The 17537-nt window shown below is 39.8% G+C and overlaps 1 protein-coding gene across 1 annotated transcript; it reads left to right on the forward strand.

The window, feature by feature from the left end:
- Nucleotides 1-1287: 1287 nt before the first annotated feature.
- On the forward strand, nt 1288-15979 carry btbd9 (BTB (POZ) domain containing 9). The gene is made up of 11 exons (XM_062437269.1): nt 1288-1438; nt 5168-5376; nt 6799-7162; nt 8420-8687; nt 8776-8995; nt 9878-9997; nt 11373-11482; nt 11633-11822; nt 12968-13075; nt 14020-14098; nt 14223-15979. The coding sequence occupies exons 2-11, from the start codon at nt 5192-5194 to the stop codon at nt 14403-14405; spliced, it is 1827 nt and encodes a 608-aa protein (XP_062293253.1). The 5' UTR covers nt 1288-1438; nt 5168-5191; the 3' UTR covers nt 14406-15979.
- Nucleotides 15980-17537: the final 1558 nt, after the last annotated feature.

Below are 17537 nucleotides of genomic sequence, written 5' to 3' on the forward strand. Positions count from 1 at the left end.
ACAGCCATATCCCGTTGTGTAATTTATGTTGTGCTGTTTCTCAGGTTCCAAGGAAAGATGAAGGTGATGCAGTGACCTACAGCACTGTGAAAGCTTCCTCCTCTTCTGCTGGAGCCTCCACTGATCCCAGCAACCTCTACGCTACCATCAACTAACCAAACCAGACTCACATCATCAGATGATTCATTTTTGTGTGATTATTTTCACAACGTTTTGCTATAAAAAGCTATATTTCCAGATGGGGTGTCGTAAGTTAGGTAATAGCACGCTGTGAAAAGGAGAAGTAATGATGCAACGTTCATGTGGGTGGTATCTTGAAATGTAAATTAGCATGAGATACATTTTACTTGCTGAATCTTCTATCAAATCCTTATTGTGCTCAGTGATTGATGTGGTAGCATTGTGTCACAGTTTAAGCTTTAAAATGTTGTTTTCATTTTTTAAACATGTTGCTTGTAATGATTAGTTTTGAATAATTTATCAAGGTTAATCAATTTCATTACTTTTAAAAATGCTTTTATTCTATATTTACATGTAGCTATATTTTTAAGTTTAGTGTCACTGTCAGTGGTTTGATATGTAAGAATTTGAAGATTTATGTTTTTGTTGAGTTAATTTCGAATATCGTGGTATGAAAGTGTTCAGAGCAAAGTGAAAAAAGGTGGAATGTGATATTACATGATATTATTAACTAAATAAATGATGGCATGATTGAAAGTTGTGTTGTGGTCGACTTGTAGTTAAGAGCAAGTTAGGAAGCACATAAAGTAAAATAATAAATAATGAGGTACTGGGACATTATTTGAGATACTAAGATATCATTTTGAGATATTAAGTCATTATTCTGAGATATTAAGTCATCATTTTGAATTACTAAGTCATTATTATGAGATACTAAGTCATAATTTGAGATACTAAGTCATTATTATGAGATATTAAGTCATTATTTGGATTACTAAGTCTTTATTTTGAGATACTAAGTCATTATTTTGAGAAATTAAGTCATTATTATGAGATACTAAGTCATTATTATGAGATACTAAGTCATTATTTGAAATACTAAGTCATTATTATGAGATACTAAGTCATTATTTGAGATACTAAGTCATTATTTGAGATGCTAAGTCATTATGAGATAATAAGTCATTATTATGAGATACTAAGTCATTATTATGAGATATTAAGTCATTATTTGAGATACTGAATCATTACGTCTACACCTTTAAAAAAACAACAACAAAACAAGCTGTCTCGAACCGGAAGTGACTGCCGCTGACCTAGCTCGGCTTCCGTCGGGATGTTGGAGGAATCGTGACTTTGGTGCTGAATATTTTTTCTACTCATTTGGGAAAATAAACGACGTGTTTTAAATTGTTTTAAAAACTCCCGTCTTTTCTTTGTTCCTACCGAGGCACACGGAGTGGACGGAAGCTGCTTGGTGAGTAGGAAACGCGTTACAGTAAACAAACCAGAAGCTATATAATGTTCAGGTGTCAAATATCCGGACTGATCGATAACTCAGCTGATCATTTTCACCTGATAGATGATCGATAACCTGCTGTGGTGAAGCGCAGACAGTGTGATGAGTGCTACGTTTACAGTCAAGCCGGCTGCTTCTTGTTGTATTCTAGTTAGCATTTAGCATTAGCAATGAGCCGCCGGTGTTATGGTGTAAAGAGCGACCGTGTTATCTGGTGACAGCAGCAGCTTCTTCTTCCTGTTACACCAGGCGCCCGTTCAGTGCTCTGCTGCCTCCTACTGGTTGAAGAACGTCACTGCTTTTTACCCCTCTGAGACTATTGACTGTATTATGAGATACTAAGTCATTATTATGAGGGCTTTTCCCCCATCTGGACCATGTTTAGATCAACAACTAGTATACTAGATTAAGCAGGAGACTCCAGAGACGCTTTAAAACACAGTCACACTTTTTATTCTAGTTGTGAAAAATAAAAATAAAAGGAGGAATTTCACTGATCTTTTTCTATCCAAACCAGATTACACACATTAGTAGATTTACTTGTGGCTTGTTCGTGGTTTTCTCACCATTTCCACTAATTTACAGGGTTCCCACGGTCATGAAATACCTGGAAAAGTTATGAAATTAGAAAAACTTTTCGCCTGGAAATGGTTTGGAATGAGTTGAATGTTTTGGAAAAGTTTTGAATTAGGGATGACCTGCTCTGATATAAAAGATAACAGACATAAAACAGGCTGCATGAACTTGGATTGTAATTATAAAATGCACCCATCATTTAGTCAAAAAGGCTCCAGAATACAGGAAATGACATATACTCTGTTAAAAATTGTTCCTAGTTAAACCTTTGTTAAACTACTTAAATTCAAAATCATGGAAATTGCGTAAAATATTATGGAATAGTTGTGGAAAAGTTCTGAAAATTCATTGGTAAAAATGTGTGGGAACCCTGCTTCTTCTTCTTCCTGTTACACCAGGCGCCGGTTCAGTGCTCTGCTGCCCCCTACTGGTGGAATAACGTCACTGCTACTTTTACCCCTCTGAGACTATTGACTGTATAGATCAGGAGGGTCAAACTCATCTTCATTCAAGGGCCACAAACAGAACTATATGATCTGATGTGGGCCGGTCCTTTAAAAAGAGGGAAAGAAGGAAAGACAGATGGAAGGAAGGAAGAGAAGACAGGAAGAAAAGATGGAAGGAAGGAAGGGAGGAAGGACAGATGGAAGGAAGGAGTGAAAGACAGATGGAAGGAAGAAGGGGTGGAAGGAAAAGAAGACAGGATGGAAAATGGGCCGGATTGGACCCCTCGTTGGGTCGGTTCTGGCCCATGGGCCGCACGTTTGACACCCCTGGTATAGATCAACTTAAACAACAGCAAACATTTATTTAAATTAGTGTCATTTTAACTTATTTTTAAGTTTCTAACTTAAAAAAAAAAAGTTTCTCCAATGTGGGATCAATAAATCTATCTCTATCTCTTTATTTTATTATATTATATATTATCAGCCGATATTGGCCCATCACAGATACATCTGTATCAGTGTTTATGCCATCCCATATGTGCCAGTATATTTTTTAAACATATATATAGACAGCATTTTATGTATATTTAATCCTTTTACCTAATTCAAGCTTTACATATATACAGTACCGTGCAAAAGTCTTATGTCACCATTAGATTTATTGTTTTTATATAATTATTTTTCGGTCTCTTTATAAGAATACAACCAGAAAATACAGGAAATTTGCATGCAGTATTAAAAAACAGTAAGAAAAAAAAAAAGAAAATAGTCGTTTGCGGGGTCTAAAGTTGACCTTTGTGCTGTGGTCGTTTGTTTGTTTTTTTTACATTGAAAAACCTTAATAGAGTTGAGCTGTGTAGTCTACTATGAAGGGTTCACTACTACAGAGCAATTCTCACTTTCAGCCACTAGGGGGATGTGTAAGTTTTTGTAAACCACCTCCACCTTATTCTGAAGTAGAGTCAGACACAATAAGCAACGTGTGCAACAAGCATGCCACAAGTTAATACTAATAATAATAAAAGTATCCAAAATGAAGCACAATACAGTAGAGCATGGCATGAAAAAACACCATGAAGCAAGACTTGCTTTTGAGATTTAAAATTGCACTTGTGATAAAAGACCTCTTAAAATTAAGGATGTGTCATTAAAACCAATTAATCAAATAGTTGTTTGAAAGATCTAAAGATGAACTTTGTGCTGTGGTCGTTTGTTTGTTTTTTTTTTCATTTAAAAACTTTAATCCTGAGTTGAGTGTGTAGGGTTCATTAACAACTACTACAGAGCAATTCTCACTTTCAGCCACTAGGGGGAGCTCTAAGTTTTTGTAAACCGCCTCCACCTTATTCTGAAGTAGAGTCTGACACAGAGTGAATTTATACTCAGCTGCTTTGACTAGGTAGTAAATTAACCTGCTAGCAGACGAAGCCACACAAAAGTCCAGCGTGTAAAAGCTTCCAGAAAGTAAAGGATAAAGTTGTCAGGAGTGAAATATGTGGAGCAGAGTTGAGCTATCGTTGTTTCACATGGACACAAAGCTGCTGTCTGCTGTGACGGTTACTGAGGGAGACGGACCTGACGATCATCACCAAGCTAGTCTCAGAGAGAAAACTAACGTTACGTCTCCCATTGCTAACATGACTGTAAAGGATCTGATCAGCCTTGTTTATGACGGGGAGATAAAAATCTGCTCTGTTATATTTTTAGAGCTCTAACATTTGTTCTTTTAATCAATGTGTGTAAAGAATTGCAGGCTGATTATCATTTAAATTAACCTTTGTGTCGTCCTCCCGGGTCAAATATACCCCGTCTCACCTGTTGTTGACTGTTCCTTCTTTCCTCCCTTCCTTCTTTCTGTCCGTCCTCTCTTTCTTTCCTTCCTCTCTCTTTCCTCCATCCCCCTTTCTTCCTTCCTTCCTTCTATCCTTCCTTCCTCCCTCCCTCCTTCTTTCCTTCCCTCCTTCCTCCCTTCCTTCTTTCCTCTGTCCTTCTTCCCTTCCTTCCTCTCTTCCTCTTTCCCTTTCTCCCTCCTTCCTTCTTTCTTTCCTCCCTCCTACCTTCCTTCTTTCCTCTGTCCTTTCCTCCCTTCCTTCCTTCCGTCTGTCTGTTCTTCCTCCCTCCTTCTCTCTTTCTTTCCTCCCTCCCTCCTTTCCTTCCTTCTTCCTCCCTTCCTTCCTTGACTCGAGGACAACAGGAGGGTTAATACAAGTCTGTGCAGTTAAAGTTTGTTGTTTGTTATGAATATTTAAAGTTATATTTGACGCATTTTCCATTTAGCCCCTGTGAATGTTGGCATGCAGCAAATATTCGATTAGTCGTCGTTTATACTCACCGATTAGTCGACCCTAAAAAAAAAATGGGCCCATGCATATCACTAGTTCAGACTGCTGATTGTATATCAACAAGAAAAACAATTAAAAAGCACAAATAATGAAACCATTTAATTATATAGCTGACTCAAAAATCAAGGACAAAATACCATATTAACAACATGTCTGTTGTAGTTTGGCTGATGCTACAGTAAATATGCAGAACTAACCAGTAGTTACTCAGCCTCTGATATTGACTTTTACAACCTAACTTAAGGAAGTAATTTAGGACATTTAGTTAGAACTTTATGACTGTCTGGTTTACTCTGGGTATGTCTTGTCTGTCCCTGTGTCAGATGTGAGCTTGGCAGCCGTCCACCATGAGTAACAGCCACCCTCTGCGTCCACTGGCCTCCGTGTCTGAGATCGACCACATCCACCTGCTGTCGGAGCAGCTGGGAGCCCTGGTGCCCGGCGAGGAGTACAGCGATGTCACCTTCATCGTGGAGGGGAAACGCTTCCCAGCACACCGGGTCATCCTGGCAGCTCGCTGTCACTACTTCAGGTAACAGTTAAAGGACGAGGTCGCAGTTTTTCTACAGTCAGGAGCCCAAATGAACATTAAAGCTTGCTGTAATCATTCCTCCTGTTCATACTGACTATTAGAGGATCCCTTCATCATGCACTTACAATGTAAGGTGACATCCTAAACTGCTCGTTTCTCCACAACCCCAACAATGACTCAGTTTACTATCATAGAAGACTAAATAAACCAGTAAAATATTCACATTTAAGAAGCTGGAAGCAGAGATTTATGACTTATTTTCATATAAAATGATTAAACAATTATCAAAATAGTTTGTGATTAATAGTTGGCAACTAATAGATCAATCGTTCCCGCTGTTAGATAAGGAACATTAAGCACTTCATATACGTATAACTTAAACTATCTTGATATACGCTTTTGAAACATTATCATCAATCCTGGCATTAAGTGACCACTTGTAATCAGATCTCACTTCTCTGCTCTATATGAACATAAACAAAGATCACATTTATTGTTGTTTGTAACAGGCTGTAAAGCTGTGTTCAACTTGTTATATACCAGGATGCATCGTGTTCCTATTGATTTGGCCGAGTGCTGCATCTGAACATGTATGTAACAACTAATACAGTGTTATATACAGTGATGTCTCCCTGCTGCTGTGTCTTCCCATTGAGAGATGCTGCACACATTTACACACGAGGCACAGCAGCTGAACTTCATTGATTATTTAAATCTCCCGACATGCTAACAAGATCAGTCCGGTCGGGATCTGATGTTAATTCATGTTCTGTGTTCTTCTACATATCCAAAGGTCAGCTGTTATACACACACACACACAGATAGAAAAGATGAATCCAGACCGTCATCATGTCGAGCAGCGCAGCAAAACTAAAAACTGTACTGGACAGAGGAAACAGAGATAAAGACACAAGTACAAACAAGTTATTTTATGGTTGTTCCAATGATGGATTTGAAGAGGAAAACAGGTTTTGGAAAAGGGAAAATCAGGAAACTTTTTCTTCCCGTTATCAAACTATTTGCACACAGTTTTGGACGAAGGCTTCACAGAGCGGGACGCAGCAATGCAAACCCCCGTCTAGTCTGTGGGCAAAGAGAGGATGTCAGTTGGGTAGGCGGTCCTTCAGTGTGACCCAGGACTAATTACTTTCACACTGCTAAAAGAATGCAGTCTGAGTGATTGGTTCTCAATGTGTTGGATGCATTCAGACTAGTACTTAGAGCTGTCTGCTTGTGATCAGCCCATCTGAAAAGCAAGTTAGTTCCAGGTGTAAATGCGTCTTTTTTACGCCAGATGTTTGTGAGACTGCAGACAGCTGCTGGTCGACACAGTCTAACTGTCTGTGGAGAAAATAAATCAGAAAACGTTTAGTGTCTGAAAACGTATACACTCTTAAATCATCTCATCTCTGGCTCCTTTAGGGCCCTTTTGTACGGCGGGATGAAAGAGTCCCAGCCCCAGGCGGAGGTGTCTCTAGAGGAGACGCGGGCTGAAGCTTTCTCCATGCTGATACATTACCTGTACACGGGTCGGGCCAGCCTCAGCTCCGCCCGGGAAGAGGTGCTACTGGACTTCCTGGGCCTGGCTCACCGATATGGCCTCCAACCGCTGGAAGACTCCACCTCCGAGTTCCTGCGCACCATCCTGCACACCAACAACGTCTGCCTGGTTTTCGACGTGGCCAGTCTCTACTCTCTGAGCACGCTCAGTGCAGCCTGCTGTGCCTACATGGATAGACACGCGCCCGAAGTGTTGAATTCTGACGGCTTCCTCATGCTGTCCAAGGTAAGAGGCAGGATGATGGTTTTATTTAATACTACACCTGACTCACAATCACATTAGAGGCCCTTAATATATCCTGACTCTGTGAAATGATCCCTTCAGTGTCTCCTGTGTCTCATAAACCTGAGATACAGAGTCAGGTGAGTGATTTTTATAAGACAGAGCAACAGAGTGAGACATTAAAGGAACGGCTCACAGCAGTCAGGTAAAGAGGTTTTCCTCTCTGTAATCATTCCTCCTGTTCATACTGACTAATAAAACCTTCAAATGTGCTTTCAGTGTAAAGTGATGGAGGACAAAATCCACAGTGTGTCCACACAGTCATTTAAAAGTAGATTCATCAGTCTGAGTTAGTCATATCAAGTGATATCTGACACATTTACAGTCTTTTTAGCATCAGATTCCCTCTTAGTGTTTCCCTTTTGAGCTGTGGTGGAAGTATAGTAACAAAAAGACTTTGCTACTAAAAACACTGTAACGTTGAAACATAGAAGATGAAGATTTGACTCATTTGGACGACTGAAGCTTCATATTAGCTTCATATTTCAATCTTTAAATACACTTTACACAGAAGGAGGACTTTGGATTTAGTCCTCCATCACTTCCATTGTAAACATTATGAAGGGATCTTCTAATGGTCAGTATGAACAGGAGGAATCATTACAGCAAGAAAAACAGCTTCAATGTTCATGTGGGCTCCTGACTGTTGTTTTAAGACACACTTGAAAAACCTGCCCTTTAACTGCAGGCTTGGAACAGGGTTTTAAGACAGAACATGTGTTACTTGACCTGACTGCAGCTTAATGACATGGACACAGGCCTAAAAACTTTGCAGGGCCAGATAATGATATTTACCTGCTGTGTTTATCTGCAAATGTCTAGTTCCATTACATGTATGTCTGTAACTGCTACTTTCAATGAATCAATTATTATTTAGGCTGCAAATAGTAAAAATACTAATTCTCATCTTGAATTTTAAGGACCAAAAGTCTTAAAATAACCTTATTTATCCAGCCAACAGTCAAAACAACCCTAAAATATTAGATTTATAATGATAGGAAATGCAGGAAGACAAACAAATACTCATGATTTAGAGGCTGTAATCACCACATTTGCTATATCGTGTGTGTGTGTGTGTGTGTGTGTGTGTGTGTGTGTGTGTGTGTGTGTGTGTGTGTGTGTGTGTGTGTGTGTGTGTGTGTGTGTGTGTGTGTGTGTGTGTGTGTGTGTGTGTGTGTGTGTGTGTGTGTGTGTGTGTAGCCTGCCCTGCTGACCGTGGTCAGACGGGACTCGTTCGCTGCCACTGAGAAGGAGATCTTTCAGGCTTTGAGCCGCTGGAGCCGGCAGCACGGGGAAGGAGCAGAAACCAAGGAGGTGATGGCGGCCGTGCGTCTGCCGCTCATGACGCTGACGGAGATGCTGAACGTCGTGCGACCGTCGGGCCTTCTGAGCCCCGACGACCTGCTGGACGCCATCAAGATGCGCTCCGAGAGCCGAAACATGGACCTCAACTACCGGGGAATGCTCAGTGAGTTTGTATTATTATAGAGTTTATCCACATTTCATTTCATTTATTCATCCGCACATAACATACGTGTCTTCTTCTTGGGTTTCAGTCCCGGAGGAGAACATCGCCACCATGAAACACGGAGCTCAGGTGGTGAAAGGGGAGCTGAAGTCGGCGCTGCTGGACGGAGACACCCAGAACTACGACCTGGACCACGGCTTCTCCAGACACCCCATCGAGGAGGACGGCCGGGCGGGGATCCAGATCAAGCTGGGCCAGTCGTCCATTATCAACCACATCCGCCTCCTGCTGTGGGACAGAGACAGCCGGTAAGACCGACATGTGTCAATAACTTGTTTTTAGACACATTTAGTATTAGTCAGGCGGGGAGATCCGGTCCTCTGAAATGAGTCCAACGTGGAAGTAACTTAAAACTGCATTCTATCAAAAGGCCACCAGGGGGCGACCGTTTTTGGTGTCAAAAGGACTTCCGTCTCTATACAAGTCAATGGAGAATTCACCAACTTCTCACTTGATTTCTAACCTCAGTAAACGTTTTCAAAATGTGTTTATGGTCTCAATCGCTAGTTTAAAGCCTTCTTCAATGCAGTATGATGTTCATTTGGGACATTTTGGCCTCCCTGATTTTATATGTGACGATAAAGCAGGGTATGCATTAGGGCGTGGCTACGTCGTGATTGACAGGTTGATTGGTTCACAGGTTCAGGAGGGCGCCTCATGCTCCTCCTGATGCCCATATAAGTAGAATCCCTGTTTTTATTTTTCCCAGCATGCACCTGAAATTTTCAAGATGGCGCTGCTCAGATCCGATACTATTGGCCTCCGAGCAGCAGTCCACAAACCAATGGGTGACGTCACGGATGTTACGTCCATTTTATATACAGTCTATGGTATTAGTATACTAGTATTTTACAGTGTTTTTTAAGGAATATCAAACTACATACTAGAGTTTATTAGTGTTATGTTGCGTTGTCAAGGTGACAGGAGGGCTCGTGTGAAGGTTTTTGTGTGTTTCTGTGTTAGTTTTGGTTCACAGAGGTTTTTATTCATCTTGTATTGAAACAAGCTTCATTCCAAAATCAGAAACCTGCCAGTTAAAAAAACAAAGTTAATATTCGTATAAAAATGCTGCTGATTGAACTCATTTTGTTTACTGAGCCTCATTATACTGACTTTCTGTGTTATTTAAGGTCGTACTCGTACTACATCGAGGTGTCCATGGACGAGCTGGACTGGGTTAAGGTCGTGGACCACTCTAAGTACCTCTGCCGCTCCTGGCAGAATCTGTACTTCACACCGCGAGTTTGCAGGTAAACCCAAACTAAACTCAGGCTTCAGGTAGAGTAATTAGCACCGAGCACATTGTGGAAACGTAGACTATGGGGCATTTTTGAGCGTTCCCAATGCACGGGAAAGAAAACCAAACTCATAAATAAGAAACACAGATACTCTGCAGCAGCTCAGGATCTTTTTTTGTGTCGTGTCGTCCTGCCAGACTGGAAACTTTGGCATCAGGACGAGTCAAAACAACTCTACACTCGATCTCTATAATCAGTGCCGAGCTCTTTGCCATAACTTTCTTTAACCTGGTGTACGCACCAATTTAGAGCGTGTTTTGAGGTTGTTGGCTGTACTTAGTGTGGATTATATTCTCAGTGTTTACAGACCACAGCGCTGTTCCTCTGGCTGGAGACAGAAAAGTGTATTTTCTACCATTTCAGTCCCAAACGTCCTTGTTCTTACCTGTTCAAACACACCAACATAAACTTGGACTCACTCCACATTGAGAATAAAGCGCTGTGGCCGTGCCTGCTTGGAGATAACGGTGTGTAAACATCCAAACGGAAGATAGAAGATGTGAGTCAAGTCTTCCCTAAAGGAATGCAGTACTGGTGTTTAACCATCAAACTGTAGCACCATCATTACTGTCACCAAGTTATTTTCATAGTTTACAGAAACACAGTCAAATGTTTGGAAATGACCAGAATGGAAAAATAACAGATGATAAATATTCAGAACTGCTGAATCGTCTGTTTAGCTGATATATTCAGATATCTACTATAGAGTCTTTCTACTGTAAATTTCTAGTTTTCCTGCTTTGCTTTAAATATTCAATCATTTTATTCATATTGCAGCTTTCATACAGGTTAATAATAGAGTTCAAAGTTCTCCACAGTTGATTGACAAGCTGATAATAAGACAGAACAAATGACAACATGAAGAAAAGGGAAAAAAAACAAAGAACAAATTACAAAGACAAAAGAAAAAATTGTGACCAATGCACACGGGAGAAAATTGTAATAATAAAAGTATAGTAAATTATTATGAACATCTGCATTAAGAAATAAGAGAGAAAATAAGAGAGAATAACAATATAAAAAATTAGATTAAAAAAGACGAAAAAAAACAGGCAAATAAAATGGATGAATAGATAAAAAATATAGAATGAAATAAAGTAGAATAAAATAATAAAATAACAAATTAAGTAGAATAAATCTTTAAATCATCAAAACAAATTCAAAAAATAACATAAAATAAAGTAGAGTAAGATTTTAAAACATCAAAAGTAATAAAATAAAAATAGAATAAAAGACTATAATACTCATTCTGAAGGAAAATATTGGATTCTGGTAAATGTTTTGTTTCCCTGCTCGCTCGTATCTGACGCGGCTCTTTGTGTCTCAGGTACGTTCGCATCGTTGGAACTCACAACACGGTTAACAAGGTCTTCCACCTCGTCGCCTTCGAATGCATGTTCACCCACCGCTCGTACACGCTGGAGAACGGACTTCTGGGTAAGATGAAGAGTCACTGAAGTGATTTAAGAGACAGGAAACTCTTCTGTCTGTGATCTTTAGTTTAAGTTGGTTGTGACGTCTGTGTGTAAGTGTTTAAAGTGTTAAATAAAGCTTGTGTGTGTGTGTGTGTGTGTGATGTGTCTGCAGTGCCCAACGAGAACATGGCGACCATCGCGTCGTGTGCCAGCGTGATCGAGGGAGTCAGCCGGAGCAGGAACGCCTTGCTCAACGGAGACACGCGCAACTACGACTGGGACTCAGGCTACACCTGCCATCAGCTGGGCTCCGGAGCCATCGTCATCCAGCTGGCTCAGCCCTACACCATCGGGTCCTTGAGGTTAGCATTCACACTTTATATTGTTGTTTCTACCACAGTCAGCTGTTGAAGTTAAAGGTGAATAAAAACAGATGAAGAAGAAAAAGCAAAACAAGAATAACTGTTTGAAAAGGAGTAGTATATTCACTAGTGTCAATAAATAAATGAAACCAACCCTTTAACACAGCCCATCCTCATCCATATGCCTCTTAAAGATAACTCCATATCCACACATTCACCCCACACATTTAGATAGACTTTGGCTTTTTCTTAGATTAAACTCTCATGTGTTCATGGTCGAGGCAGATGTTCTCCCACTTTGAGCCTGGTTCTGGTTCTGAGGTTTCTTCCTGTTTAAAGGGAGTTTTTTTTTCTTGCCACTGTCGCTAAGTGCTTGCTCATGTGGGAATGTTGGGTCTCCTTAAAATTAAAACCTGTAGAGTTCGGTTTAGACCTGCTCTATGTGTAAAGTGCCTTGAGATGACTTTATTGTGATTTGGCGCTATACAAATAAAGATTGATTGATTGATTGAGTATGCTACGTTACATTACACACTATCCTCATTGCTCTTTTTTTGTACTATGTAAGTTGCTTTTATAGGTGTTACCTCACACTTCCACACAGTTACAGTTGAACTAGATTGAACTAAATTCTTTAACCCTTACTGCTGTTCAGGGTCATATTTAACCCATTTTTACATTTGAGAGCTGTTAAAACACCTCATACACATTTCCTTTAGCAAGACTTTCCCCCGAATATACAAACAAACCCCCAAAACATCACATTTTTATACATGTATTCTTCATATTCTATAAAATGTTCAACTGGACTATAAAATAGTGATTGTGAATGTGTTTTTTCCCATAGATAACCACTCTGTTTGATCTCTGACAACTTCATTAAGGATTAATCAAACATTTATTAATGACTGATGAGTCAGAATATGAACAGTATGTAAAGGGTTAATATCTTCAGCTGCTCAATTTGACTGTTTGGTAGTTTTAACATTTAATTCCTGCATATTTAACCTGGTTTAATACTTTCTGTCCTCTTTAAGAATGTGTTTAATCTACAGTATGAAACAGCATTAAAACCACATGTACAGTGATTACTATGAGCACCATTAACAAGGTTTGTTTTGTTTTTAAATCCACTTCCTGTTCAGGCTGCTGCTGTGGGACTGTGACGAGCGCTCCTACAGTTACTACATCGAAGTCTCCAGAGATCAGCAGCAGTGGACGAAGGTGATCGACCGCACCAGGGTGGCGTGTCGGTGAGGCTCCTGCTTTAACCCTTATTTAACCCTTATTTAACCCCCATTTAACCCTGATTTAACCCTTATTTAACCCTGATTTAACCCTTATTTAACACTTATTTAACCCCGATAACTGAGCTCATGGAACAGAGTCATTAAAAGAATTTATCCTGTGTGTGTTAATAACTGAAGCCTGTGCAGCATTACTGTACATTACATTTTATAAACAGCTTTTTATTCTGTGCTCAAGGTTTTTACATCTTTTTTTTTCATAACACCCAACATTTGTTTAATTTGAGTGAAACTTTTAGTGAATTTTCTCATTAAGTCTCAAACTTAGAAACAGCAGAGGAACTTTAACATGGTTCCTCCTCTGAAAATGATTATGTTAATGAGGAAAACTTTAAAAAAGGCTCATTTCACTCCAGATATTGTTGACTTCATTTGGTCTTGATATGACTGAATGTTAAGCTTTCTTTTTTATTAATTCAGTACATTTTTCTGCTCATATGATCTTATCCTAGATATTAGAGCTGCAGCAATTAGTCAATTAATCAAGTAGTTGTTAGCTATCTTAATAATGGTTTATCAATTTATCATTTTAAGTCATTTTCTGAAGACACAAATGTCTAAATGTTCTTGTTCCAGCTTCTTAAATGTGAATATTTTCTGGTTTCTTTAATCTTCTGTAACAGTAAACTGAACATGTTGAGTTGTGGACAAAACTAGACATTTGAGGATGCTGCTCTGGGCTTCAGGAAGCAGTCACTCATTTTCAACTTCTTATCGATTAATTAGAAATGTGTCAGCTTATATATCATATATATAAATGTATAGTTATCCACCAGAGACTGCTAACAACAGTAAAACCAGGAATGTGTGACTGTGACAGACATTTAATAAAATAAGCAGTCAGTCTATCATGTCGTCATTTTCATATTTTTACCATCCTTGTCTTTCAGATCTTGGCAGACCTTGAAGTTTGATAAGCAGCCAGCCTCCTTCATACGGATCGTGGGGACTCATAACACCGCTAATGAGGTGAAGACGCTGTTTACTGTATCTGGAAGCCACATCACGACTTTGTGACTGACTCTTTGTGGTTATAGATGTGTGGATGGTTTCTGGTGTTTAACGTCAGTATTTGTCTCGACTCTCCCTGCAGGTGTTCCACTGCGTTCACTTTGAGTGTCCGGCCCAGCTGGACACCGAGGTGAACGAAGGCACTCCGGGTCTGGACTCCTCCGACTCAGCGGCCGCCACCCAGCAGCCTCGACCTCAGCGACCATCACGCACACACAGCCTGCTGCCCTCCCAGCCTTCTCCACCCTCATCATCCTCCTCATAGTCACATCATTACACCCCCTCCTCCTCCTCCTCTTCCTCCTCCTCCTCCCCCCCCCTCTTTGTTGAAAAGGTGTAGAGAGAGATGAAGGGAGACCTCAGAATGCCATTTTGCACAGCCTTCATTATCCAGACTGCACTGCTACAACGCTGCTAACGGCGATCGTCTCATTGTCATAAAAACCATGGTCCTTCTGTCATAAGTGCAACATTAGAGACTGGTTTAACTGTAACAGCATCGTTTAATGGCTCCAGTCTTCCCAGTTTTGAAGCTGAATGTTAGGTATAACATCCACTGGCTCATACATATTTTGTGAAGGTACTTTTTTAGCTACTAAGACTCAAGTTTTATCCCTTTTTGAAGCCCAAATCATCAAAGCGGGAATCTTTACTTCTCCAAAGATGAGGTGCACACACTGAAATCTGGTTATACTGTACCACCAAAGAGCAGTAAGACCAGTGGGGGGAGGGGTGGGGGGGTTTGGGGGGGGTTCCTATCTCAATTTTACCCGTTGATATTTCCAAAAACAGGTAGATTTTATCCTTGAACAAACTATTTTTTTAAACAAAACTCTGTCTTAATAAAAAAGCCTCTACTCACTTTTCATACCATCGAGCAGAGCAGAGTAGCAAGTGGAGTATTTTTCAAAAGTTAGGAAAATTTCAATTCTTCTTCTTCTTCTTCCTTAAATAAAAACAAAAGGTTTTGCCAAAGCCGCAGAGCTAAATGCCTCCTGTGACATCTGTATGCAAATAGCACTTAATCCAATTATCGCATTTGCATATATTGAGTTAATAGCCGTCGAGTATTTGTCGACAGGCGTTCACACCTGAAACCAAAAAAACCTGCAAAACCTTTGATCCTCATCTGGTGTGACTTTTTTTTTTTTCTTCTTTTTTTTGATAGTGGAAATTCATACCTCAAAAAAAAAAAAACTTTGCTAAAACTGAACTTAGATTGATTTAATTTAAGTATTTGAAGCACTTGAATAGCGTAGCACAAATGAATGAGGGGCGGAGGGGAGGGGGAGGAGGGGAGAGGGGGAGGGGAGGAATCAATTAGGATTGTGAAAAAAAAATCGGGGCTGACAGACTCGGACCAAATCGTGTGATCATGTATGCACTCAGGCTGCCAGAAGAAAAAAAGTTTATAATGTAATGTAATACACGAGCAGCTGCTATTGGCACTTTATTGAACCTCAAGTAATACGGAAATAAAGGTTGCAGCTTGGGTCTTCTGACTGAAGAACAGTACTGGAGTGCTGGATGTGGTTCTCTTTGTATGTTAAGTTAATTTAAACAGTTCCTCGCTCATGGATCTGTCAGGTTTGAGCTATTTGAGCTGTCTTTTGTTATGTGTGTGTTTTTTTTTGTTTGTTTTTTTTAAATTAAGCTATCAGTGCTGTGGTTCCTGTTTTTGTTTCCTCTGTGTCCTGATGTTGCACTTTGTCTTTTTAAAAAAACTCCTCCTTTTTTTTTTTTTTTGTTGATGTGTTAAATAACCTGAACTATGTAATGACCCTCTGATGTGTTTCTATAAACCTACTTCTAGTCCCCCCCCCCCATCACCCCTCCCCCCCCTCCTCCTCCTCTCCATCTACATTTTAGGAGATTACCCATTAGTTGGATAAAGTCTTCCTTAATAACTAACCAGAACTGAAATAGGGCTTCGTTAAGGTTTCATAGTAATGTAGACAACACACTCCCAACCCTCCCATCTAACTTTGTGTATGTGTATAGTTTTTCTTAATATATATATTAGTTTTGACCATTGATGTGTGATTGCATTTCACTGCCTCTTGTTCAATACATTGCCTGTCAAAAATGTGATAATGGAAACAACTGACATTGTTTATTAATGCTCATTGCTGTGAGGGGGTCAGCCCCGTGTGCTTTGCTGTATCGCTGCTGTTCAACACACAGTGGAGATCTTTGATACGAGCAATACAGTGATCTCATCTTCTGTAACTCTCTGAGCGTCTGTGTCATTCCTAACAGTGCTGATTGATCATTCATGTCGTCTTCTTGCTTTCCTGGCGGGTGACGCAGGCCGAGGAGCCGTTCAGTCGTCCCCAAACATCTGAAAGAACTTTAATCATGAGTCTCACTCAGATAATCCTTGTCTGTCTGTGTTGGCCAAATAAATGTGTAGATTATCCTCTCCTGTGTTTCAACACACAGTGAGAGAGAGATTTGAGGGGCAGAGATGAAACGTGACTTTTGAAGTCCCTTAAATCAAGTTTTTTCTATAAATTTATTGCATCACCACATGATCAAAGGCATAATACTACCTGGAACAACACCCATCTTTAGGTTTACCATTATTTGTGATCATTTCATTAATTGAAAATTTGGTTGGTAATGCTCGGAGCTGCCACGATTTATCAAATACTCAACTGACAGAAAAGTAATCTGCAAACTAATTTAAAGTTTGAATTTGAAGCCTTTCTTTTTGGTAAATGACAGTAAACGTAATATATATATATACGTTTTAGACTTATCAGGACAAAACAATACATCTAAAGACTTCACTTTGGCATCTGGCTGGTGGAGCAGATATTTCCTACAGGAGTTGGTAGATCAAAGCAGCAGTGAGATTAAATGTGGACTTTGATTCATCAGGTTACTTTAAACACAACTCCAGATACATGATGCTGCTGTTGTGCCTCCTCAAAGTGACCAAAAACCACATTTATGCAGGTTTTTATTGAAACTAAAACTACAAATGATCTACACAAAGAACAGAGTGAACAAGGAGGCCAGAGATGCCTGTAGTTTATTTTTTTACCCCAGGCCAATGAAGAGAGTTAATCCAGCCCTGCCTGCCTCCCATTAATCATCTCACGACCCCTCACATTTATCTGCTGACCCTTTGGAGGGGCCCCACCCCTAGGTTGGGAACCACTGGACTAAACTAGCTAACTGTATATAAAGTAGTGTAAACTAGCTCCACCTCCAGCAGCTACAACAGTAACATGCTGCTCTAACACTGATGCTTCACTATTAATAATCTAATGATGTCATAATAATAATATATCAGTCAGAGGACCAAACCACTACTTTTACTGTAATACTGCATACTACATCACTCATAATACTGCAGTACTTTTACTGTAATACTGCATACTACATCACT

This window comes from Scomber scombrus, chromosome 17, assembly GCF_963691925.1.
Source record: "Scomber scombrus chromosome 17, fScoSco1.1, whole genome shotgun sequence".
Taxonomy (NCBI): Eukaryota; Metazoa; Chordata; class Actinopteri; order Scombriformes; family Scombridae; genus Scomber; species Scomber scombrus.